General features: G+C 35.2%; 1 protein-coding gene across 4 annotated transcripts in view; it reads right to left on the bottom strand.

Annotated features, from left to right (window-relative positions):
* Window positions 1-2,212: 2,212 nt before the first annotated feature.
* Window positions 2,213-26,857, bottom strand: part of DYNC2H1 (dynein cytoplasmic 2 heavy chain 1) — a 159,506-nt gene continuing 134,861 nt past the window's right edge. For 3 of the 4 annotated variants that reach the window (XM_064645170.1, XM_064645168.1, XM_064645166.1), the window contains 4 exons: window positions 14,034-14,143; window positions 13,620-13,701; window positions 7,401-7,517; window positions 2,213-2,783 (listed from right to left, as the gene is read on the bottom strand). In XM_064645170.1, coding sequence (XP_064501240.1) covers window positions 2,625-2,783; window positions 7,401-7,517; window positions 13,620-13,701; window positions 14,034-14,143 — 468 coding nt within the window. In that variant the 3' untranslated portion in view covers window positions 2,213-2,624. Of the gene's footprint in view, window positions 2,784-7,400; window positions 7,518-10,209; window positions 10,297-13,619; window positions 13,702-14,033; window positions 14,144-26,857 lie in introns of those variants that run through there. The other variant, XM_064645169.1, reaches the window with a different exon arrangement.

Below are 26,857 nucleotides of genomic sequence, written 5' to 3'. Positions count from 1 at the left end.
TTTTCATATCACTCATAGAAGGTCTCATAAAAAGCAAAAGCAAACAGACAGTTATAGTAAAGTGGAAGGGCTCTAAACCAAGAGGAGAACCAAACAAAAGGAGATTTAATCAAGCTGGCTAACAGCACTTTGCACTCAAGAGAGAGAAGGTGCTCCAACAGAAATGCATGAATGCATCTCCTGAGAACAAAACTCCTGATGCTGTGAGCTGAGAAATATTACACAGTTCTAAATCTGCGGCAGAAGTAAATGATAGAAGAAGTAACAAACCTCCAGAGATAGACCAATTCTGACGTGGCCTATCAGACAAGCTATTAGTAAGAAACTGAATCAGTACCTGGCCCTGCAATAGAAATATAGTGTGGTAGGTCTGGACGAGTCTCTTTTACATCTGTTCTTTCTGACAACATCAATATCTGAATATTAGTAGAATCAGTAAGGACTTCCTGACTAAATATATACAAAGAGGAGACTTGAAAATAGAGACTTTAAATAATATTTATATTTACACTTGGTAATATGGAAGCCACATTTGAAGCTTACAATTAGGAGAGGGAAAAAAACCCCACAAACTAAAACATGAAAATCCCCACAAGGTTCTACTAATGATTTATTTCAGAGTTTCTACAACTCATTAAAGTACATTTTTCTTTTCTGTAACAAGCAAGATGGGTCATCAAAGCCACCTACTACATCTCTGGTCTTTACTTTCTGGGCAAGTTAGGTTAATACAATGGATTACTTTTCAGACATCTTTGCCCTAACATAGGTAGTTATCTGAACAGCTGAGTATCTGTATTTCTCTACCTGTCCACAGAAGAGAAGCCAGAACTAATGAGAGTCAGTTGATCCCTCAGTTTTGAGATACACGAAAGCTGAAATCCAGTCTAGTTTATGGAAAAATGTTGGACCAAAAGGTAAAGTTGCAACATGTTCTTTACGTGTGTCTAGGGGAATTGAAAGCCCAAGTTGCCTTCAGCAAAACTTTTCATCTCCAAGAAAGTCTAGTATAGCAGAATCCTTTCTCTGGCCAAATCACCCTGTAAATTCTCACAAAGCTCGTGCATACGTTTAAACAAGTGCTTGCTGTTCTGTTGGAGACTTTGTCATTTTCTTCCAAAATTTTCCTCACAGACAACTCTTTTCCAAATCTGCTACATTTTTATTCCTCAGTGAATCAGAGTTAGACGTGTAAAGGAAGATGACACTATTATCTGAAAAGTATCACATAAATCTAGTCTTCTTTTAGACAGGATTCAATTTTAAAAATGTATGTGCACTTGTATCAAATTATTTTAGGACAGCTTTTTATTAGAAGAACAACTAAAGTAGGAACTTTCTAAATAGAGACAAAAGACCAAGTTTAAATAATGAACAATAGAGAAGAGAGAAAAATAGTTTCTTCAGGAAGTTGACCTGGAGATGTGACCAATCTTTTCTCTGCTTTACTTCTACCTCCTTCAAGCCATCAATGAAAAATATCAGGAAAGTGAAATATAGTCTTAATTTAAATACTACTTCCAAATGAATATAAAATATATCAGATATATCAGAGCTAAGACATCTATTTTGTTTTCTAAGCAAACTAAGAAAGTGTTTATTTGCCTTTGGCTTTTAAAAATATCTTCACGTGGTGACTCTGTAATTCCAGTTAAAAATTAGACACTTTCAATTCTTACGTTGAGACTTTATGATTCATCAGTAATGCTGCTTCCTGCTGGGTTCTCGGTTTCCTCCTTCTTTTGGGATTTTGCCTAATTGCACACCAATGCTATGTCAGCATCCCAACATGATACATCATGAACCAGTGAAATCAAACGAGTATCCTGCACTAAGAACAAGACTCCAGGCATCTGTCGCATCACAGATCAAAAGCATTATTATATCCCTCTGTTATTCATTTAATAACTGGATGAAAACCTCTTTTGTTTGTCTAAGGAATTGTTTTTCTATCTTGGGCCTTTATGTGAACATTCTTGCTGAAATTTAGCACAGTTTCATAAATATTTTTTTTCAGTAACTTCTAGATAGCAATTGTGATAGTAGTCTAACTGAATTTGTAACTTCACTTGAAGTTTATGACGATCCTATTATTTCCTACCAATACAAAGGAATATAATTACAAGTAAAACGTCATTAAAGCAGAATGAAACGTTTATCCTGACTTTTATCTTCAAGTAAAACATTCAATTTCAGTTACAGAAGGTTTTATATTTTATTTTATTAAATAACAGAGATATATGAAGAAGAGTTCCAAAAGGATAATGAAAAAAAGATCAAAGAAAAAATGCTGACTATGAGCTTATATTCAATATTTCTGGGCGGAACAAAAGAGATTTCAGCAAGTCTGAGAAAGAAATGGAGCACATTACAATCTAGAGAAAAAAAAAAACAAATTAGCAGTTTGCTGAATAGTGTCATGTTAACTTTTACAATATCCCACAAAGATACAATGAAATTCTATTCAAGTAGAATTACTTCAATATATCTTAAAAAAAATAAACAGGAATTAATAAACCATTGCTTTAAAAACACAAAAGTGATAAATCTAAAGTTTTCTTCTAATAAGTAAGAAATTAGATATTTAAATGATTCTTAACTTCACAAGTTAATGCAGTTTCACATTACTGATTTTTTAAAAATAAAGCAGTGCCACATTGAATCCACTGGTCTTGGTTTCCTCCACAAGGTACATCAATATTTGTCACCACACGGTCTCTCTCCACACTAGTGTAGACTGGTAAAGATATGCATTCCTCTGGAGAATATGGACCATATGCATCCTGTCAATAAGCAAGCACTTAGTTACCACTTATACAACAAAACATGAGAAAGCAATAATCTCCAATGGTTTGGTATCTAAAGTTAACATACAGTTTAGACACTACAGCCTTGGACAGGAAAGTCTTGGTCCAGGTGACAAAGGAGAAGGATTACCAAGGATTACCAACAAAGCAGACTTCAGAAAAATTGCTAGCTCCATAACTAAAACTCCAGGAAGTATCTAACAGGCGTGATCCTGTGAAGTACATCTCAAAATCTTTGTTCAGTTAAAAATCGCCCTTTAAAATTACATCTCAAAAGTGTCTGCAAACCAGGGCAAGGCAAGTGCTGAACTGTTTCCTGCAGGGAGAAGGCCCCTCAGAAGCACTCATGCTGTACTGCATAGAACTGCAATCCTGGCAGGCTGGAGTCCTGGTGTGGGCGGTGCCGGTGCCCTTGGCAAACCCTTCTACCTCCTCCATCCCTGCAGTACAACCCTGTGCTCCTCCCGTGACACAGCCCATGTTGTGACCTGTGTCTGAGATATTTGCAAGGGATATTTAAGGAGATATAATCAAAAAAATCTTAGCCCACACTTTTCAGGCTACTTTATGGATTTAAACAATGATTTCTAACATCATGGAATCCAACTGTAAAAATTGTTCTCTGATACAGAGAGAACTACTATACCTTACATTATAGTCTCACAGGGCCTGCACTTAATGCACAATATTAAGAGGAACCCAGAGAGAAACCCACGGTTTAGTTCGACCACAACTTAAACAAACAAAAAGCCTAAATTCCCTAGTCCTTTCCAAATACTTTTAGCACTTCTAGACATGTAGGAACATGTAAATAGTTACAGTAGAGAAAAGAAAAAAAAAAAAAGAGAAAAAAAAGGTATGTTTACTGACTTTTTATTTATTTATTTATTTTAATGCCTTTGCTACTAATACTGATCACAGTCACAGTTCGGGTTCTCTGGCACTTATGGAAAACAGGCCAATTGCATTAAATGCCTAAGTAGGAAATTATCAATCTAACTTTAAGCAAACAGATTTGAACTGAGAGCTTTGAACTTCCATTTGAATTAATTTATAATTTTTATTCTCCTATACATGTACTTCACCCAGCATTAGCAGTACTGCTATTTACACAGTTAAAATTATATTGTAACACTACCCATGGAAGGACCTTGAAGCCATGGCTTTATCTCTCAGTCTGTGTCCTGATGAACAAGAAGTGCCCTGTTCTGAGAACAGGAACAGCTCCTCTTCACTGTCTGTACCACAAACTGTGTGCGACCCGGATGCAGTTTCCTCCTAGGCCTTTGCACAGGGCATTGTTCATATGTGTGACCATAGACTTGTGCTCAAAGACTCAGTCTAGACTCCTGTAGCATGTAATTTAGGTTTCAACCAAGTATGTATTTATTTAGAGAATAATTCAGGGTTTGATTGAACTGAAATATATAAAGCGCATTTTCCATCATACTCAAAATGTCCTTCCTGTCAATAGGAAAGTGTCAGAAGATTTTAAAGAACCAAGTAACAAAGCAGCACACTTGTCAGAAAGGAATTTAAAATAAAAATGTGTTATTTTAATGCAAATCACATCAGATGTGAGTTAGTGATGCTCCAATATTAGAAAATAACTAAAAACAGGAAAAAGGAAATGTGCAAACAATAACTGTTTAAAGCACATGCCTTGCCATTACTGAAGAATTTTGTTGTCCCTTTTGAAAATCAACTTCCCCTGCCTTTTGGACACCACTGTTTAAATCTTTACAGAAGGTCCACGCACTGTAATATTCCTATAGAGTAACTTAATAATCAGAAGTTTGTAAAGAGAGTTCAGCTGTTCTCAGAAGGATTATACTTACCCCATTTATCCCCTGGTTAACACTGAACCAAGGGAAACAGACAAAACACTTGCCAGTGTGAGATTAAAATGTTAATCAGAGAATTTAAGTTTTGCCAAAGCTGGGAGCCAAAAGTCAGCCAGTTTGCCTTCAAAGACCTCTTTTTACACCTTCTAGGGTCAAAATATCTGTTCTTGCGCCTTTCTCAATCGCACTGATGTTTTAAGGAATCACATTATTTGAGAGTTAACACCATTCTGTGAAAGTCTTTTTGAACCACAAATCCTTATGTCCTTGGCTTAAGTACAGTCCAAAAATCCTCTTTTGTCAGACTGCCTGAAACACAGTTCCATCCCCTTTAGTGACACCCTTCACAGCTTGGGATCTATCAGCGAATTAAAACTGGAAAGGACCTTCACAGTTTAATAAGAATAAGCACCATGTTAGTAGCCCAAAATATTCCACTGCAGCATTTTGAGGGGATTCTCTCAGAGGAATCATGTAGGCTACTTTTTCCTTTTCTTTTTAGAGAGTTCACGTTTATTTTATTTTAGTTGAAAATTACCACAAAGCATTGCATTATAAATACATACATTTTTGCTCACTAGATTTAAGAAGAGATTTTATGGGGAAAAGAAAACAAATTCAAAACCTATGAATCCTAAGATAATATGTTCAACTTTATGCACTCTTCTGCTAAGGAGAGGTAATGAAATAAGGGGAAATGCATAATGTCCAATTCTGCCCTGTTTTCTGAGCACAGTGTTTGATTATGGTCAATTTTTACAGTGAAGCTCATAGCAAAACAAGTCAAGAGTAGAACAGTTCAGAAAAGCTTTCCTTAGAGACATTTTGAATTCAAAATCTGGGCAGTTGACAGCTCCTGGTATGTGTTTTATAAGAACTATATTTTTTCCAGCACAAAGACTTCAGCTGCTATTCATTTAAAATATGAAGTACATTGGAAGAAGTTTGATTAATTGATTATTGAACTATCTCACTTTTATATTTTATAGATAAAGCTCTCTGCTGATCTCATAACTTTTGGATCTTATCTTTGAAGTTTATTAAATATAGAGTTATTCAGAAAAATACTTAGGAATCTGTTTTATTTCTAAGACAAGATGAATGTTTTTCAGAACAATGGGAAGGCTACTTACAATACTAATTTCCAGTATTTTTCCATTTGGTGTTACCATGGAAAACCATGCATATTACCACCCTTCTACATCTACCTCTGAGCCAATATATTAAGGTGCCTGCCAATTCCATATTTATCTCATGTACCACCTCTCAAGTAAATTACAAATCTATTTATTTAGCTAAACAAAATAAACCTTATCGACTACTGAAGAACTGAAAAATCTTTCACTGGTCAACTTTGTAACAGGTTTTGTGTTTTGCTTTTCAATCCTCTTTTTTTTTTTTTTTTTTTTAAATTTTCAGTATTTTCTATCCCGTCCAAGCTGGGAGCATTGGTGCAGATGGTGGCAAGCATTTACTGTGGTGTTCAAGCTCTACATCTTCGTACAGTGCTGCTATGCTATAACGTAATGGTATACTTCCACTGCAGGATATACCAATGAGAGAAAAGTTGGGATACAGTAGTGTGATAGCAATGGAACTCCTTGAACAATATCTATCACAATATACGACAAATCTAATCATTGTCCTAATCTATGATAATTAATAAACTCAATTCTATCTGAAATTTCAACTTCTCTGGCCCAGTGAACTTTTTTTTTGACAGTCTTCTAACCAAAATTAGCTTTCTCAAGAGATAACTGCTGAATTATGTGGATTGCCAAATAATAGACTACAGTTAATAAATTAATTTGCTTGATGAATTAATGTCTACAGGATGTGGGAAAAAAACTGCATTCATCCTACTTCTCACTTTCTATTTTTCACTTGATTTTTGGTGTGAAAGTCTTAATATATATTCTTTTAGAAGTGTCTGTGGGATTCTCCTCACCTGTCTGTCCCAGAGTTAGGGGTCTAGGCTGTCTTTAGAGTCACACCTAGACAGAGATTTAACCCAGTTATCTTTGGATTGGATGGGCTACCTGAGATGCCTAGCATTTACTGAGACCAAAGAAGGAGCTAAGGCGACTAAGTCATACCAGGCAATTAACTTTGAGACACCTAAATTTAGGTGAGATGAATTCTACAATAAGCTCTTTTTCAGTCATAAGACACATCCTTGAATATTTTCTATGTAACTTTTTGCATTATTTATCGGAGATTGCTATGATAATTGGAGGACAGAAGCAGTAACAATTTTTACTGTTTGGATTACTTCACTTTCATCTTAAAATCTGCAAGCATTGACATATTTTTAAATTAGTTTAAGTAGGGGAAAGGCTTTCTTTGCTTACAGCTCACACCATTATCTTTTTAGTGCTGTTGTATTTTAATTTAAGGTTTAAAATGCAAAGAAAATATATTCTAGGAATGAAATCTCAAACACATTTACACATTTACTAAATAGACTTTTGAAAATATGCTAATGATTTTAAAAGACAAGGAAAAAAATCTATGACTGAAATAAAGTCCTTGCTTTCATCTAAGCAATAGAAGCTAAAGGATATTGACAAAATTATAATAAGTTCCTGTTTTAAATAAAATAAGTAACTGCTTTTCCTAGTAAAGACTGGGCTTTTTATTTTGAAATGAAGGGGAAAACAGGTCAGCAACATCATACTGAAAAGCTACTACACAGAAAAGAAATCAAATTATGGGTCTTGATAGTTTAGGGCTTTTAATAATTTAGTACCTGTGGAATCCAGGCCATGTAACAAGGGAGAACAGATGACACACTGGGAGAATCATGCAGATTTTCTGAAAGTCGATTTCCATCAAAACGGCAACCTTCCAGTTGTAAGCCACTGATCTGCCGCGGAAATATAAAATATTCAAACATATAGAACAGATTTGAAATGTCAATAATGATTACACTGTGCTTCAATAAATGATGAACCTTTTTACTGTGACCAAATTTTTAAATAACGGGAAATTAATTATTGGAATGTTCTGCATGAGATTAGGAAACATGATTTAAAAGCAAGATCTAGACCACACTTTGGCATGAACTTCCTCTGATTTGGATTCACATTCTTTAAAATGCAGGAGAAAAACAGCTGTAAATGTAATCAATTATGAAACTGCAGTTGCCTGGCATTAGATTAATGGAATTATGATAGCAACAGCCAAGTACACAATCATTACAATGCCTAGAAAAGAGAAGAACAATCACTGAAATAAGCATGGCTTCCTGCTTGGAAGTCTGAACACAGCTTTCAAAGAATGGAATGTGTGGTTACACAGCTTCGGCAGAGGCAAACAAAATATAGTGAAATAACACAAGAGAAAATTTTATTTAACAAAACTCAAGATTTCTTAGATTAACTGTTGTTTGGCAAAAAAATAAGAATCACAGATGCTTCTGTAAGTAACTATGCATATGTAACATGTTTCAAGTGCTTTTTCTTTTGATTAGTAAGTAATTTCAGCCTCTGAACTAAACATTCCCTTTTTTCTTCACTGAAGTCTTCCATAAATTAGTGACAGTGATATCTATTCTGGATTTCCTCTAACTAAAATTTTCAATATTTGTTGATCATTTTATTTTCCCAGTACAAATAATAGTAGTTTGCCAGTATAAATAATATTTGTCAGTTTACCTGCTGAAGTGAGAACTTCAATTTTAACAGTAATAAAACTTAACCCAGTATTAACTTTCATGTAGCATTTCAAAAGGCTAACTCAAGCTGCAGCAGATCTCTAACAGAAACCACAGTCTGAAAATCATCTGTCTATTATATTATCATACTAAAGCCCTGAACCAAATTTGTAATACTGAGGTCAGCTTTCACCAAATGCAAGATTAACAAAGGAGTGCTGGAATAAGAAATAGAATGCTGTTGTAAACTGAATGAGTGACCACATAACCAAAATGGAGAAAAATACCATTTCCTAAATACATTTTCTCTTGCAAGAAATTTTAAAAAGTGTACCAGATTTTTATCTGGAACTGCAAAAAATGTTTTTTCTCCTTCAATCTCTTTTCAAAAGTTTAAGGTCTGCTCTTCATTATGAAAATGTGACAATATTCTCACTTCTCCTGCCAAGTTTATTGTAATCTTTTCAGGTATGTTGCTTTTAAGATACAAAGTTAACATTTGATATTTTCCACTGTTTCTTTTCAGACTCAAAATCTCTTCAGAGAGATTTTGGAAAAGCTGGCTTTATGCAGAAAAAAAGAATTTTGGGTGTCAGTAATCTTTAACAATAGCTGATACACATTCCAGTGCCACTTCTGTCTTCCAAGAAGAAAGATTATGAATAAAAATACCATAAATGGCACAAAAGGAAGAAAGTCTTACTAATGATTATACTGAGGCTTTCTCACAGACTCCTTCCTACAGGTCTCTGTTGTTAACACTGATACTTAAGACCTCACTTTATTATATGCATAGGTCCTAGATTATACTTTATCTCACTACACTTCTGATTGAATGCTTTCAAAGCTCTTACTTATCCCTATCACACTAATATTAGAAAGATTCATCTCCTGTGTTCTTCATTCTACCCTTCCTGCATTCTGCAGGGAATTTTGTTATGAAGTTTAATTTGATAAATAAATGAATTTGGCAAAGTTATTGAGGGAAGATTGGCCTGATGAAAAGGTTTTAAAATTTAGTGTTGGAGTGTTCAAAGGTCTGGCCATCCTGAATATCTCTAAAAGAAATTTTTATAGAAGTGGGTCACCTATTGAAAAATCTTTCTACTCCACGTTACTTCTTTTGATACTGGCGGTTCCTTTGACATTATAGTTACATAAAATAATATAATTTGGTCTCCTGGAAAACTTCAACCAATGTTAGAACAACTCCTTTTAAGATTAAGACCAAAATTTTTACTTTGATGCAATATTAAAAGACATTAAATAAAAAACCCAATAACACCAGAACAATATACTTTCTGATACTGTCTGGCTGAGTACTCCAGAGCCATGTGCTCACTGCTACGATAAACACTGTAGAGAAATTACAATTACTATGAAGGACATGGATTTCACAGCATCTGTACTATAATCATAGTATCTTTGCAACACAGCTGAGAGTAATGGCTAGACTTGACCATAATTTTTAAAATTTGAATTCTTACAAAGAATTTGGCAATTCACAACTATTGGTACTAGTTCAAGCTCACAACAGTTATTTTTAAACATTACAGACTATGTTTTTTTAAAATACATTTGTAGAAAGTGTGCTGATACCATGGTCCAAAGCATGTCTGTTTCCAAAATTTCAAAATTTCTGCAATTAATTTTCCCTTACCAATTAATGCCATAATTTCCTATGAAATGATGCAAACTACATCAGTTTTCTGGAAGTCATATTTTCACTTCATTAACTCTACAGGCCTCCATCATTAATTTATTGGTATTTCAGGATGAGGGCATACTGTAAAAAAAGACCTCTTAGGATGCCCTACAATAGTATATCTGTCAATTGCTAAGAGTATATAGTTTCAATATTAATACTGATATTATGTATTTGAGACTTGCAATAATTTTTTATTTTTCACTATTTATATTAAGTTCTATGCAAGCTCACAGTACTTGCTACCGAATAATTTCTTGTCATGTTTCTTCCTTTCCCTCTTTTCTACAATAACAGAAAATGGAATGCCAGAAGGAATGACTACCTGCTTTTGTACAACAGCACAATCAGTGCACAAAGCAAACAGAAGAGATGTATTTGCATTTCAGTATGTGATAAAGGTGCAATAGTCATACATTTTCAGTACCTTTTGTTAAAGCAGTCTGAAGGGATATTAAAGAAGGTTTAATTTTACACAGATTGATTCTAAATCAAATATACATTGCATCCTACTAGAAGAGATCTACTCCACATCATACATCTAAATTATCACCTGAATTAACATTGATAATTGACCATCTGATTTGATAATTCATACATACTAAGGTGTGTTCTTGGCCTGATTGAGTGTTCTTCTGTCTACTTTGTAGTTTGTACACTGACAGTTCTGCATGCTTCTGACTTACAGATGATCACAGGGTATATTATTTGCATTTTTTGGCATAGAAGGGTCAAATGTCTAGAACTGCTGAAGCATGATGCATTTTTTAAAATTACAGCAAGACTGAGAAAGCATTTTCATCATACAGATAATAAAGTACTTTACTCCTTTTCCTTATAAGAACAAATTCTAAGCCATCGAAAACTTTTAAAACTAAAGACAAGGAAAAAATCTCAAAGAACGTGTCTTCAAATCACTCCCTAACTGACAGTGTGAACAAGAAAGTTCTACAAAGTATGTGTGAATATCAGGTTTAAATTCATCTGCATTCCTATGTGTTTCAATTCTTCAAAAAAGACATTCTATAAGACTAATTAAATATTTAGTGATTCAAGGACTTGAGTACAACTCTCCCATATCCTAAAAGAGAGTCCCCCAGTTATGTGACTACAGAATCAAGTCTCTCAGTGGAATTAGTCATGCAAAGTGAAATAGTACCATTAGCATAAATTGAGACTGATAAACCTCTGAATAGCCTATACTATGGTCTGGTTCCTGCAGGGGAGTCTGGTAAACTACAATTTCTGATTTAGGTGGGATAAAAACAAGGTCCCAGCTATCTCTCCACAGCATGTGTATAAGGACTTATCTATTCTGCTGACTGATTTTTTTTGAGTCCCTCCTCAGAATAGCTCCCCATTCCACAAGGTTAGCCTGAATTCTTGAAACTGCAGATACAACGTTTATTTTATCAGTTTTAAAATTCATACTGCTGAGATGAACCAAGCCTAATGTGCAATCCTTAGGATCCTTATCAAACAAGACACATTTTAGAGAACGATTTTTCTGAATCAATGACATTTTTATGCCCTAGTAACAGTGCATGTGGTATTTAGCCTTACTAATGTGAAAGTTTCTCCCCAGTTTTCCTTGAGCATGAAGATGGATTCTAAAGGTAAGGAATCTAAATATTCAGCATTGCAACAGGTTTCAAAGCCTTTCTGTTCATCAAAGATTCAAAGGAGCAGTGAAAATACTAGTGAATACTTATTAATAGAGATTAAATGAATATTGCTCTTAGAGGTAAAGATAATATTCAAACCAAATGAAGAAACTTGACAGGATTCTTATGTTTTGTTAAAAATAACCACTCATCTAACTGCTTGTACTATTCCTGTGGCAGAGAATTTGCTCTTAAACAAAATTCTGTTTTTATTTTTGGTTCCTCTTGGAACATAAGACTCATTCTTGCAAGGCAATAGAGAATATACATTAACCTTTTTGCCTACATATGACATAGACTGCTAACAGTATACTTTAACTAGTATTACCAAAAATTTACCACATAAATTTTCACATAGTAGAAGCTTTAATTAGAAGTTCAATAACAACTGCAGTACTGTTATAAAACTCTTTCCTCTAATTCTTTATTTTCCAAGCAGCTATTCCAATCTTGCAACTGTAAAATAATGAGATTATTTTTAATATATGAAAATACTGAGGTAAAATTATTCATGCATGGAGTTGAGGTATTTGACATCAACTTCTGACATATTTCAAAGATATTAGGATGGTTTTGAAGTTCAGGTTCCTAGAATCTACAGCTGGTAGTTAGCCTACTAAAATGGGTGGCCTGAGATGTGAAACTTCGTTTTGGCTTACTGGTAGAAGTCTTAGATGAATCTGTCACCTCAGAACATGTGATTTGCAGGCTCCAAGGTTTGTCATATACCAGGTTTATTTCAAGGAACTGAATTGCCCTAAAAGTCCCTTTGTTTATTTATGTCCAAGTTCTAGACTCCTATCTGTTTCTCATTAAACGAAGTAGCAACCATTATTCTTACTTAAATACTAAGATTGAATAATTCTCAAAAGAATATTCTCTAGTTCCACAGGAATTAATTCAACAAAGTTCTAAAGACTGTATTGTATAAAGGTCAGTTTGGATGATTACAGTTATCTTTACTGGCCTTACAATTTATTAAGATTTTAGGAATATGAATTCTTACGCATTCTGTATTAATAATTTTAGACAGTGTCAGCAGCCAGCCCAGATCCCAAATATCTCCCACAGCTTTCTGTCTGCCTGCATTATCAGACTAGAGAACGTACCCTGCCACTTACTTTCCTAGTCTAGCAATCTGTCTGCTTTAGCTGCACATGAGGAAAAAAGTCACGTGGTGAGTGCCCTACGTTAGTCACATGTTTCTGTGAGGATGCAGTTTTAAGTGCTTTACTCTATGCTGAACACACACAGAACTTGGAGCTGTGCAGGATTATCATGGGACCAACATACCTGTTGGAACACATAGTGTAGAAAACTTATTTGTCAATTGTCTAGAAAATTAGGTATAAAAAAGGTGCACAGAGATCTGGATTCAGCCAAAGTGGCAGTTCTACATGAAATGTTAAGAAGCTAAATTAAACCAGACTTTGCTGTCTAAGCAATCAGTGGTCACTTCATGGCTGCTGGCTGTAGGCCTAAGATTGTTAATTAATTTAAAAATTGTCGGGTCTTTACCATATAAAAAACTAGCCATATCATGGTGTACTTTGGCTTACTTCCTTAGAGGTCTCTTTTCAGTGCTTCAATAAATGCTAACGTATGGCCTTTGACGGATTTATATGTGTATTTCCCCTTGCTACATGACACAAGTCCTTCTGGAGAAGAGTTAGACTTTAACTAATGGAATCGCAGCTTCAATTTTTATCTAAGAGGTGGTTGAAGAAAATAAAGCAAGAATAAGCTTAATTTTGAAATGAGCACTATGACTAGGGAGGATAAAAAAGATACTGCCATCTTTTTCTAATTTTTGTGGCTTGTCAACCACTTTTGTAGCTGTATACTATTGACCAGCCTTAGTTTTCCAGAAAGTTTACGGACAGATGCTTGGACTATGCTAACAAAACATCCTAAAAATTCTAGTAAAACATCCCAGTAAAATACCTTAACTTGGAGTTTGCCTTCCTGTATTCGCCCTTTCCATGAAGCTGTAAATTTAAGGCTGTCCACTGAACAGCTCATTACTCTGCAAAGGAAACACATATACAGTAAATCTTAGACATGTAACAGAAAATTAAACAAAAAACTAAACCCAATGTACTTTCAATGTGCACCATATCATACTAACTCTTACTTTGAAGAAAAATACATCTTTATTTTAATCGGAAAAAATAACAATCAGCATTTATACAAGTAACTCACAGTTATTTTACTTCAAGGCAAGAAATACAAATGAGATGATTAATTATAGCAATTGACATAACATGCTGCATCTCTGTCCTGAAAATTAAATAACCATCTTCACACATAGGGAGCAATGGTATAGTAGCACAAATAGCACAAATATTTTTCCCCCACCTTGCAGTCTCCTGGCGTAAGGCATTGAGAAATGTGTCAGGATGAAACAGCTCTGAAAGGTCAAGGGTGTCTGACAATAGTTTCTGTTTCTCTGCTTTTTCTACCCAATTCTAAAAGAAAAAAATAATTTTTAAAAAAAGGAAAAAAAGGAATCCTGAAGTTATTGCTTGATTTTTCAACATTTTGAGTTAATGTAGGTTTGTCAACTATTATGATTAATGAAAAATGTTTGTGTAAATATACTGTAACCTCAAAGATTATTATTAATGTCAATAAATTAAAACTGGTAAAAAGGAAATTAACACCATTTGAAAGTATACAGAATACCAGCAGTATATCTGTAACATGACTCATCCATTCTAAATAAACTTCTATTTCATTCTTTATACAGTGCAGCTCACTTTGTACAGTGCAAATTTATCAAGCTTCTAGCATTGTTGAAACCCTATTTCACATTTACTTACAGGGGAGTTTCAGTTTTCCATCAAAATGGCTGCCATTGCTGTCTTTGCTCTAATAAGTTCAGGCAAATAACTGCATTCCTTTCAAGTATGCTTTAAAATCATTCTTTTGTATAAATGGCATGTTATAGTCAAGAAACAATTTTCGATCTGCAGTTAAGAGTTTCTGTAAGTACTTACCCTTTATTTGAAAAAAATATTACCTAGTACTAGGTTTATGCTGCCAATTTTAGTGTAGTAGTTTGAGATATGCATTCATAGAATTTATCATAAGATAAAAACTGGCTCTGTTATATTTGGTAATAAATGAAACTAATAAGAGCAGGGGAATAACTGTCCTCAACTATCCTTACAAAACATGTCTCAACCTTCTTCTACCCTTTCCAACTATGAAGCCTGTTACTGGAGTACCAAGTTTGGAATTTCCCATCAATGCAACACATTATGTGCCAATATGAGAAAAGAGACACACATTGCACCTTAAAATCACGATAAACCATGTATCCTAACTAATGCAATCTGAGTTTGATCCTCAAAATACTAATAATTGCAGACTAAAGAATTTGTTATCTTCAGACAAGTTATTTAGGTACCTGAGTAGCTATGCAACGGTCCACGCTCAAAATCCTCTTTTGAAACTCTTATAATGTAGCTCTTTGGTACAATTTCTTTACACTATATAGTCACAGTCCTGACCATGGCGCTGTAGTATAAAGCTGAAGTCACTGTATAACCTACTCTATAAGCAGTTGCAAGCCATATGCTTCTGCACAGAAAGATTAAGTGTTCAATGACAGGATGGACAGGGCTTTGATCAACCCGGTCTAGCGGAAGGTGTCCCTGCCCATGGCAGGGCGTTTAGAACTAGATGATCTTTAAGATCCCTTCCAACACAAACCATTCTGTGATTCTACAAATACTAAGCCAGAAATTCATCAAGACCAAGATTCCACATGCTATCACTAAATAGAGAAAGACAAGTCCCACTCCTTTCTAAATACCAACTACTTGCAGATGATAAAATTGCTCTAGTCACTGGATAAAAAATCTTGGAAGTTACACTCTCATTACACAATGCACCTGCCAAACATCCATATCACATTTTAAAAGTATTTTACTATATTGTTTAAACTAATGACTGATGAATAATTTCATAGAAGCATTTTGGAAGTGACAAAATCATCTAAAATGCAAGTAAATATCACTCAGTGAATTTTATTTTATATTGTCAGCGTGTCACACACATCTCCATAATGTTTCCACCATGATCAAACCTTTAATCAGTGATCTTTTTATCTGCCACATCACTGATTATGAGCCCTCAACCCAAATGATTATGAATCAGTTAGGAGATTTTTGCTTTCCATTTTCATTAGATTAATGTATGCAGTTAGCGACTCTTGTCTGCATGACTCCTTTAATGACTTTATGCAACAATTTCTTTTATCATATAGCAGTAACTGCATTCTTGTTAGGAGAGATTTTATAAATTTTTTGACGTAATAGAAGTAGACATTCATTTCAACTTATATTTAATATAATCTTTCTATTGCTGTCATCAAATAAACTTTTAATGTAACTGCTGAAGAGAAACACTGTCAGGAACACAGATGTTTATATTCCACCCAATTAAAAGACGAGTATGGGTGATATTAATTCTGAACTCATATAATTAGCACTATGATACACACAATAACAAAAACTTTCATTAGGTCACAAAAGCAAAGTTCATAATGGCTTGTACTTCTCTACATAAAGCTGAAGATGTAGCTCATTCACAGCCAATTAATAAATAATTTAAGATTTAAATGCAATAAAATAGTAATAGAATGTATGTGACAACACAACTGTAAAAAATATCCTTATGCTTATTTTAGTTTTATATGACCACATGGCAGCATGTTAGTGAAGAGCTACAGTCTCAAAAGACATCAGTTTATTAAATGGATCATTTGTCACTAGTACACCCACTGCAACAAAGCTTGGAAGAGATCAGTTATTAAAGGGAAGGAAGTTTAAGCTAAGCTGTAGACAGACTGATGTTTCTTGAAAAGGAAAAATCCTGTAACAGATAGTTACCCCTCATTCCAGCTCCTATAAAAACATGTATTGACTGCATTTGTCAAAGTGATGCAAAGTTGTCTGACTTCTTATTCATCTTGGATTGCCATGTAGCATTTCAGTCTGAAGGGCTTTCTTCCATGACTAACTCAGTAGAAACTTCACCTTTCCTGCCAGGTAGCCCACAACAATGCATGCATTTGTAACTTCTTAGCTGCATTGTAGTAAGAAGACTACTATCAGCTCCAAGAATGTGCCAAATTTAGCTACCCGTCTCTTTGTGGTTCAAGCCGGTACCGACGCTTTCCCAACTGCTTCCTCACTCCTAACTCTCGTAACATGGTCTTTAAGAGGTTTGCTGCAGTTCAGGTTTTCTTCTTCAAAACAGCTAATAATCAGGATCTAAATTCACTAAAGGCCACTTTTGGTGTATCAATTAATAATAAATTTTTGTTTAGATACAGCAGCTATAAAAGGTATCGTAAAGCTTAAAAAGTGTATACTTTATTTTTAAAAATAAATTAATCTTGTATATCAATAATTTCTATCATTCTAACAATGTGGTCGATAAGTCCAAATATCCTAACCCTGAAAATATTTTTATTACAAAATAAAATTAAAAATCTATCATACACTCTTCTTTGCAACTGTTTCTTTCAAAATTTAATGTCAGTATTTCATTATTTCAATATTTCCTGAATCTTTCTTATTACAATTAAACTAGATATTTGTCTGAGCTCTGATAGATTAATTTAGCAAATTATGATTATAAATATAATACCAAAACTTATCAGCAATACCCAAAATGCTTGAAAAGAAATTCCTAGCAGGATATTCCAAAACTTCAATTAATATGGGGTTCTGTTTGCTATAATAAAAAGATTTTTTTTTTTTCCTTATGTGGCCTCAGATGATTCAAATAGTATTTTTTCATATATCTTAATATCCAAGAAACATCTATTCTATTTTCAAAGAGAAGCCTTCCTTATCATCTCTAATCCCAAAGCAAACTGAGCACCTCATTGAACAGTGGAAAGAATAAGGAGGCTGCTGGATTTTCACATTATCATTTATACAACTTTAGGATCACAAAACTCCTCTAAAATGAATCAAGCACTCTTCCTTCACCAGTTTTAGTTCATTCCAAATGTATTTTCTTCTATCATATTTTTCTGTTGCTGTAGTCCCAGAAGAGAACTTATATTAAAAAAAAAAAAAGAAAACAAAAAACCATCATATAAATCACTACAGAAGTGATTTCATTTCTGTGCCTAGATGGAATTTTGTATTCAGTGCTACATGAATATGCATAGCCAGAAACCATGCAGTACGATTTCTGTTTTCCACTAGTTTTAGATGAATTCAACATTACTGGGGGAAAAAAGTGCAGGACTTTGGATAATTCTGAGAGTAAATGATGGTGAGTACCACTGATAGGGGAGTAAATATGCAGCTAACGAGAGTTTAGACTGAGCAAAGGTCAAACAAGAAGTTAAGCTACAGTCCTATTTTCCTCACAGTGCAGCAGCTGTTCTATAGGTGTGCTCCTAAGTGTTGGCTTTCAGTGGTTAATGCCAGCAGGAATGATTGTATTACAGTTCAAGGAAATGAAATATGGGCATTTTTTCAGGCATTGATCCCAGAGGCAGTAACGTGGTAGGTTCTAAGGAACAACCGATACACAACAATTTGCTCCCTTCTGGTAATATTTTTTTTGTATGTGAAATCCTTGAGCCATTACTTCTGACATTATCCTTTATTAAATTAATTTCTGAATACTGCAGTATTTCAGGTATATATCTGGCAATAATAAGTAATCAAATGATAAATAACACAGTAATTTAATTTGGAGTTTATGCCTAGTTTAAAATTTTTCTCTTCTCTTCTCTTCTCTTCTCTTCTCTTCTCTTCTCTTCTCTTCTCTTCTCTTCTCTTCTCTTCTCTTCTCTTCTCTTCTCTTCTCTTCTCTTCTCTTCTCTTCTCTTCTCTTCTCTTCTCTTCTCTTCTCTTCTCTTCTCTTCTCTTCTCTTCTCTTCTCTTCTCTTCTCTTCTCTTCTCTTCTCTTCTCTTCTCTTCTCTTCTCTTCTCTCTCCTCTTCTCTTCCTCCCCTCTTCTTTCTTTCATTCAGACCAAGACTGCTGGTTAGTGCTTTAAATAAAATACTACTATTTCTTTATTTCAGTTTGAAATACCTCAGAACTCCCCAGTTTGTTCAGAAGTCTGAACAACAACACAATAGCACAGTGTTAGAGCATGAATGTTCTGAGTCCATCAGCATCAGCATGTTAGCTAACGATATATTAGAAACAAATATGCAGTAAGGCTTAGCTGAGAGAAGCATTAGCAAATGTGATTGCATTCTGGTTACCCTATGACTTTATTTTTTATCAAAACAGGAACTTAACTTTCCATAAACTGCTGCTTTCTACATTTAATTCAGATACCATAATGGTGATGATGTATAAGAACCATAACATACTGACAAGTTCATGATTGATGCATGCCAAAATTATATTTCAGATTAACTTTCAGATATTCACCTGTATGATAACTAAACACAGAATCCAGCTAAAATCCAATACTCTTATGCTTCATGCCTTCTAGTCTTTTCTTTCTCCACAACTAAACACATCCGTTACCGAGCATTAGATTTCATTTGCAGTTCCCTTACTGGCTAGGGAAGCATAAGAGCTGGAACTATTCCTTGGTGGAACTTCCACTGATAAGTTGCAGGGGAGGGAAAACAGTGACACACAATATTCATTTGCAGTTAGCATATTAGATTCCCTACCATAATCCTTGGACAAAGTCAGGACTACATTAGACAAACCCTTGGCAGAGCTTTGGAGCAGGGATGCTAAAATCTATATAGTGATGGTAGTGGTGTGACTGAACAATTTATTAGGCACTAGTAATAACAGGATGCACCACAGTAATTTGTTTTATAGTACCAGCTTGAAGGCTATGTTACAATAAAGAGAACCAACAGAGAACTGCTTACTTTGCTATGGCTCATTTTCTCTGGTAACATCCCATGAGATACAGATTTTCCATTAAGCATCTCCCTTACAGTTCTTATTCCTCTTCTGAAAAAATGACCCCTTGAACAGAAGTCACCAGTCTCTCTCTTTAACGTTTTTTTTTACTGTTTACTAGTCATTTATTTTTTTTTAACGCTCTCTCTTAAGGCTGTCAAAACAGACAAAGTCTCTCAGCCATGCATATGTTACAGAACTCTATTAGTAACTATTAAGGCTTAACCTATCAGATACCTATGCAATTTTTATCAAACATACTAAACCAATTTAATCAGAAATTGTTTAACTCTGTGGGGTACATATCCCAAAATACCGAAAAGATACCACAATTAAAAGGCAGAGAAAGAAATCTATTTTTTTTCTACAGGAAAATAGAGATCACAGAACAGAAACAGTGGCTCATGCAACCCCCTCTAAACAAAGGAACTTAATGATGGCATGGCCATGTCATCATGACACCATGCTGGCTCATGCTAAAGCTAATTACACTCCATTAAACAGAACACTGCAACACGGGATTACTGCTCAAACTATCAAATGGTTTGTTCAACAAAGCACAACTTTGTGTAGACACAGAATATAATGAAGGGTTTTTTTAATTGGTGCAGTAAGCTGGTATGGATTGTTGTTTGTTCCTACATGGTAAAGCTAAGGTAGTTAGCGTGAAGGTACCTTGAGTGCTGCATATCAGCTATTTGAAGCTCACTAAACCTTTCTTTAAACCAGAACAGGAATTTTTTGTTGTGGCCAATCCCAAAAGAACAGCTCATTACAAAGGCTGTAGTTCTCTTTCAGATGTCCTGTCACACTTGAGGGCTAAGAGAATGACAAAGAGTATTAGCATAGCATGAAGCCTCATTCAAATCTGTTCTCAGGTAGTAACCCAGAGAAACATATATTTGGAAGTAATTTAAGGAAAAACTACTGCACATTTTATTAAACAGCACACTTTTGTTATATTTTTAAATGTCTTTTTTTTTTTTAGCTACAATGGCTTTAGTTTTTTAAGCATTCCGTTACAGAAATAATTTATTCATAAAGTTAAACATTTTGGCATCCAATCCAACTCAGAGTATGGCCAAATTCAAAATCAGTTTAGGCTGCTCTGGGCATTGTCTACTCCAGTTCTATGTATTTCCAAAGAGGAAGTTCCACAAATCTCTCTGGGTAACCTGGGCAATGCTTTTTTCAACTGAAGAGTTAGAAACTGGACAAGTGTTTCAGATGTGGCCTCAAAACTGCAGAACAGGAAGAAATAACTCCCTTTGACCTTTAACAAGGTCATTAAGAAGTTTTAATTTCTATGGTATTGTGGTATCTTTGGTTACATATGTTTATCAAATTTGCAGCTAATAAGCAACATGGTTTTAGTTTTATTATTCTAGCAATATCTTTCTGTATTTTTTATTTGACGGATTCTGCTATGGATATATTCAAATCATAACTTTTTATTTTCTCAGCGTGATAATAAAATACATGAGCGTGTGATGGCATAATTCTTTTTCCAAGCTTCATAATATACATATCTGAATAATGAACAATATTTGGTTTACTTCTAAACTATTTATTGTATTTTGCCTGATATGTAGGTAATTTCCATTGATTAATTTATCATATGGGATCATAAAATACTAGAAATAACACTGAAAATGGTAATTATAGGAAAGCTATAAGAAAATGCATTGTATGTATAAGGAAAAGCATATACAACACTGTACAACAGTACAAACCTGATGGGCATTTTGAAACTCAAGCTCTGATGTAAAGAACATTGCATCAGAAGTCTCTTAGTTCAGAGTGACTATGTGGATTTAACAATATAAAAACATCACTGCCTGCAAATGTGCTTTTACACATTCTTCTCCATGTACGGGCACACATTCTAATTAAGTTGCTATATATAGCACTCAGCTGAATATACTGGCAAACACATAGAGCAGCAGGGTATTTATCCTTCCTGCCTTTAAGCATCACTTACATGCCTAAAATAGGGATCTAAGCTTCCTATCACTCTTAGCAACTCTTCTACTCTGAGTCAAGGTCTAGTTTCTTTTTTCTTCAATTATGTACCTTGCTGAACATTTAGAGACAAAAGACACTCCAAAATGAACTCTACTAAGAAAAAAAAAACAAACAACAGAACAAACAAAACCCCAAACCTGAATGCCTATTTACTCTAGTTTTAAAGTACAGTCATGTCTGTTTACAGAGTTGCTGAATGCACTTGCATCCTGCACTGATTACTTTATTTGACTGTGAATTCCCAAAACTACGCACACACAACAGAAAAAGAAGGATTTAGTCAAGAATTACTCTTACGAAGCTTTTTCTTCACAAGCTAAATTTGAGATGACAGCTCTGAAACTTTAACAGCTCTGAATTTTATTTTATTTTTAATATTTGCACAGGAATACAATATGAAACTATGTTGTAATTTCAAATGCAGTTATATGGAATCTCCTTCAAAGAGAGAAAGGTAGGTCAACATGCAGCTATGTTTCTGCCTTCTCTCAAAGAAATGCCCAAAAGATTGCTTATTAGGGATGATGCTTGCTTGTGGAATAGCAGTGTGTTTCTATTATAAAATGAGCTTATTTTTTTAACAGATATCTGCAAATGCAATTTGAGAAATAGAGCATGTTACCATTGACACTGACCACTTAAAACCTCAAAACAAAGAGATTAAATATTTTGCAAACTGTTACACTAAGCCAGTTTCCACCAAACCATCTACTGTTCAAAACAGAACCATGATCACATCTACTTTTTAGTTACAAGGCTGTGTTACTACTCTAAGCAACTTATTTATATGTATGTACGTGTGACTATGAAATCACAATTGTAAATTTTAAAAAGTATTTTGGATAGACTGCTTATTGTTAGTAGACACAATATTTATGTCAATATAGTGGTGGTCGGAAGAGCAAGGCAACGAAGGGCAAGTCATCCCTGACCAAACTAGTGGCCTTTTATGATGGAGTGACCACAGCAGTGGACAAGGGAAGGGCTACAGATGTGATTTATATGGACTTCTGTAAGGCCTTTGATGTGGTCCCCCACAACATCCTTCTCTCAATTGGGAAGAGATGGATTTGATGAGCAGACTGTTAGATGGATAAGAAACTGATTGGATGGTCGCATCCAGAGGGCAGTGGTCAAGGGCTCAGAGTCCTGATGGGCATCACTGACAAGTGGTGTTCCTCAGGGGTCTGTATTGGGACCAGTGCTATTTAATATCTTCATTAATGACATAGACAAAGGGATTGAGTGTACCCTCACCGAGTTTGCAGATGACACCAAGCTGAGTGGTCCAGTTGACACACCTGAAGGACAAAATGAAATCCAGAGGGACCTGGATAAGCTCAAGAAGTGGGCCCATGGGAACTTCATGAGGTTTAACAAGACCAAGCACTAGGTGCTGCTGGCTCAGCACAAAACCCAGTATCAATACAGGCTGGGGGATGAAGGGACTGAGAGCAGCCCTGGTGAGAAGGACTTGGGGGTGCTGGTGGGTGAGGGGCTGGACATGAGCTGTTGATGTGCATTTGCAGCCCAGAAAGCCAATTGTATCCCGGGCTGCATCAAAAGCAGTGTGGCCAGCAGGTCAAGGGAGGGTATTCTCTACTCTACTCTGGTGAGACCCCACCTGCAGTGCTGCATCCAGTTCTGGAGTCCCCAGCACAGGAAGGACATCAATCTGTTGAAGCAAGTCCAGAGGAGGGCCATTAAAATGATTAGACAGATGAAGCACCCTCTCCTATGAGGAAACACTAAGAGAATTGGGATTGTTCAGCCTGAAGAAGAAAAGGCTTTGGAGTGACCTAATTGAGGCCTACAAATACATGAAGGTAGGATACAAGAAAGATGGAAAGGGACTTTTTACAAGGGCATGTAGTGATAGGACAAGGGGGAATGACTTCAAACTGAAAGTAGGTTTAGATTGGATGTTAGGAAAAAATTCTTCATTGTGAGGGTGGTGAGGCACTGGAACCAGTTGCCCAGAGAAATTGTGGATTCCCCACCCCTGGAAATGTTCAAGGTCAGGCTGGATGGGGCTTTGAGTAACCGGGGCTGGTGGAAGGTGTCCCTACCCATGGCAGGGGTGTTGGAAGTAGATGATCTTTAAGGTCCCTTCCAACCCAAACCTTTCTATCATTCTAAGTTGTCTAGAAAAAGCCAGGCAGATTGATGGAAATACCTACAAACTGGTGCATTAGCATGTGCTGCAGCCTTCTCATATATTAATGTCTGGAATTTAAAATTACCCAAGTCTTTGAGAGCATAACATAAGGACTCTTTTTCATATGTAAATGATAATAAAATCCTTTTGTACCATTTGTAATAAAATTAACTTTTTTTTTTTGCTTGAGCTTTTGTCAAACAAGACTATCCATTTTAGTCAGCTTTTTGTTTTGCAGACAGCTTTGTCCATGATAAAGGAGATAGAGTTAAAAACAAGTTATTAGAAACAGAGCAATCTACACTTTTAATTTTGACAAATTAAATGCATACAATTTATTAATATTTTATCACTGTATCTTTTCAGATATCTTCCATGTGAAAATGTATCTTGCACCTTAAAGAGAAAAATTAGTGAACAATGATTATTTTATTATTTTAAATAAAGTATGTCAACTAGAGCTTTAAATCTTATATAATATATAGTACAGTTTTTTGTAACTTACTGTGTATATAAATACTATCTTACATCCATAGAAGAAATACAGACTACTAAATCTTGCCCTTTTAAATTAAACTTAGATTAGGAAAAAATTCATTTTCTTTAAAAAAAGGTAATTCCTCAGAGAGACAATGTCTGTAAAGACAATGACCTCAGTTGTTCTTTTTTTATGCAACACTTCTAAAAATATTTTTTATGACTAATTGTCTTCTGCAATAAATATTTTATAATCAGAGTGCTGACCAAATGGTTAGTGGTAATATAAGGGATGCTGCTCAAACTTCTCCTTACAAGGTAGTATTTCATAATTTAAGCAGAACAGCCATTCTCACAAAACATGCTTAGAATTCCAAGAGTTTAATGAACAGGAACTGAATTCCCTTGAAACAGATTATTTTTCATAACAGTTAAGCCTTATGTTTATTGAAAAACTCATAACTTGTCAGTGCCTCAATTTAACAGAGCACCTAGCCTTCATTGGGACTAAGTTTCAACAGCTCACAATGAAACCAAATGAAATGCGGGTAGAGATTTTTTCCCTTTTCCAATGCTGCTTTTTAAAAATTGTTTTTCCATGCATAAGGCATATTGTTTTCCCAAACTTGACATAATCCTTCTCACTGGCAGCCAAAATTATTTCCATTTAAATTAGCACAGTTTGCAGATTTAGTGTTTAAATGCACTGTATTTTGCAGGAAAGTAAAAATTTCACTACAAGAAAGAGGGATTTTCTGTTTTGGGCACCACAATATAAGAAGGATATAAAATATTAGAGAGCGTCCAAAGGAGAGCTACAAAGATGAAGGGCCTTGAGGGGAGCTCTGTGAGGCTGAGGTCACTTGGTCTGTTCATCCTGGAGGAGACTGAGGGGAGACCTCATTGCAGGCTACAACTTTCTTGTGAGGGGAAAAGAAGAGGCAGGCATTGATCTCTTCTCTCTGGTGATCAGTGACAGGACTGAAGGGAATGGCCTGAAGTTGTGTCAGGGGAATTTTAGGTTGGATATTAGGAAAAGGTTCTTCACCCAGAGGGTGGTTGGGCACTGGAACAGGCTCCCCAGGGAAGTGGTCACAGCACCAAGCCTGACAGAGTTCAACAAGCATTTAGAAAATGCTCTCAGGCACATGACATGGTGCGACTCTTGAGATGGTCCCGTGCAGGGCCAGGAGTTGGACTTTAGTGATCCTGATGGGTCCCTTCCAACTCAGGATATTCTATGATTTTGTGATTCAAAACCTCTCAAAAGTAAAGTGTTGAACTGATGCATAAAAAGAAAACTTCAGCAATCCTTACAACTCAGGTACCTGTGCAGGAATACAGCTTTCTGTAAGTCACAAGAATATGTGAACTACCTGTGCGCAAAAAGTGCTTCAGCTTCCTTGGAAATTATATCTTATTTCAATGGACAGCTCCTATGACCTGCACAAGTCTGATGCTTCGATCTTACATTCTGTGTGGCACCCTGTTTGGATGGTGTATCTTTACAAAACACTCAGCCATTACTTCATCAATACCATCTAACTGAGACAGTGATTAAAAAGGGACACATACAACAGCTGGATCTGTAAGAGCTTCAAATTTTCCTATTACGTGAGAGACAAACAAAACATATTTTATAGTAGTACTACCAAATTTCCAATTTTTACCAAGCAGTTATCACTGAGATAAAAGGTCTTGAAAAATGTATCCTGGCTGATAAATTCTGAACAAAATGAAATCATGCTGCAACATGATGAGAGCTAAGGGAGCCAATTAAGGATCAGTTCCTTAGCAGATAATGTTAGACTGCAGTTGGATTTTTGTTTTGATATTCATGACAGCTGAAGAGGAGAAGCCAAAAAAAGTATCAGAAAAATGCTAATTCTTCAGAATAAGGTGTAAATTTGAATTAAAATAACAGAATGCATAGATTTAAAACATTACTTCAATGAATTCTTGTGCATTAATATCAGTATGCTAAATCTGGAGCATTCTGCACTGCACAGATACCTAGGTAACAGCTGTTCAAATAGAGAGAGTCATGAGAGGAACAACGACAAGGTGAGGAACCAGCCAACCTAATTCATCTAAATCAGATGCTCCTAAAACTGTAAAAGGCAAACCATTAAGCTATTGTCCCTGCTGCAAAATCTGCTAAGGCAATGTATTAGAAAAAACTGACATGCTATGCAAAGTAAGTGTGATTACTTAAAGGGGGAATAGGTGTTATTATGGAGTGCACAAGTGGATGGATAGGGGGACTGAGCATGAAAATTTTGAGTTTGTACAAGATTTATTATGGGAGTTTTTTAACTTGGTGAAAACTAAGAGGACTTGGCTTCCTTGGCTTTCTAATAACCAGACTTTCTGCCTGCTATGAGTGAAAGAAAATTTAATATTTTTGCCTAGATGCCTGGGGTGTGAAGGAAGGATCCTGCATCTCCTATTCCCAGAAAGTTTTCTAGTGTCTTCAGCAGGCAATTTCTAGGAGTTCAAATCTCACATACCTTGGGTGTCCTATCTATCTCTCTGGGGACCTAACTGTTGAAACAGAGGTATAGTAAGGGTTCCAAAACAGAAACAAAGTAATTTTTCCTCAAATAG

This window comes from Pseudopipra pipra, chromosome 2 (genome assembly GCF_036250125.1).
Source record: "Pseudopipra pipra isolate bDixPip1 chromosome 2, bDixPip1.hap1, whole genome shotgun sequence".
NCBI classification, from domain to species: domain Eukaryota; kingdom Metazoa; phylum Chordata; class Aves; order Passeriformes; family Pipridae; genus Pseudopipra; species Pseudopipra pipra.
This window is presented reverse-complemented; position numbering and strand designations above follow the sequence as displayed.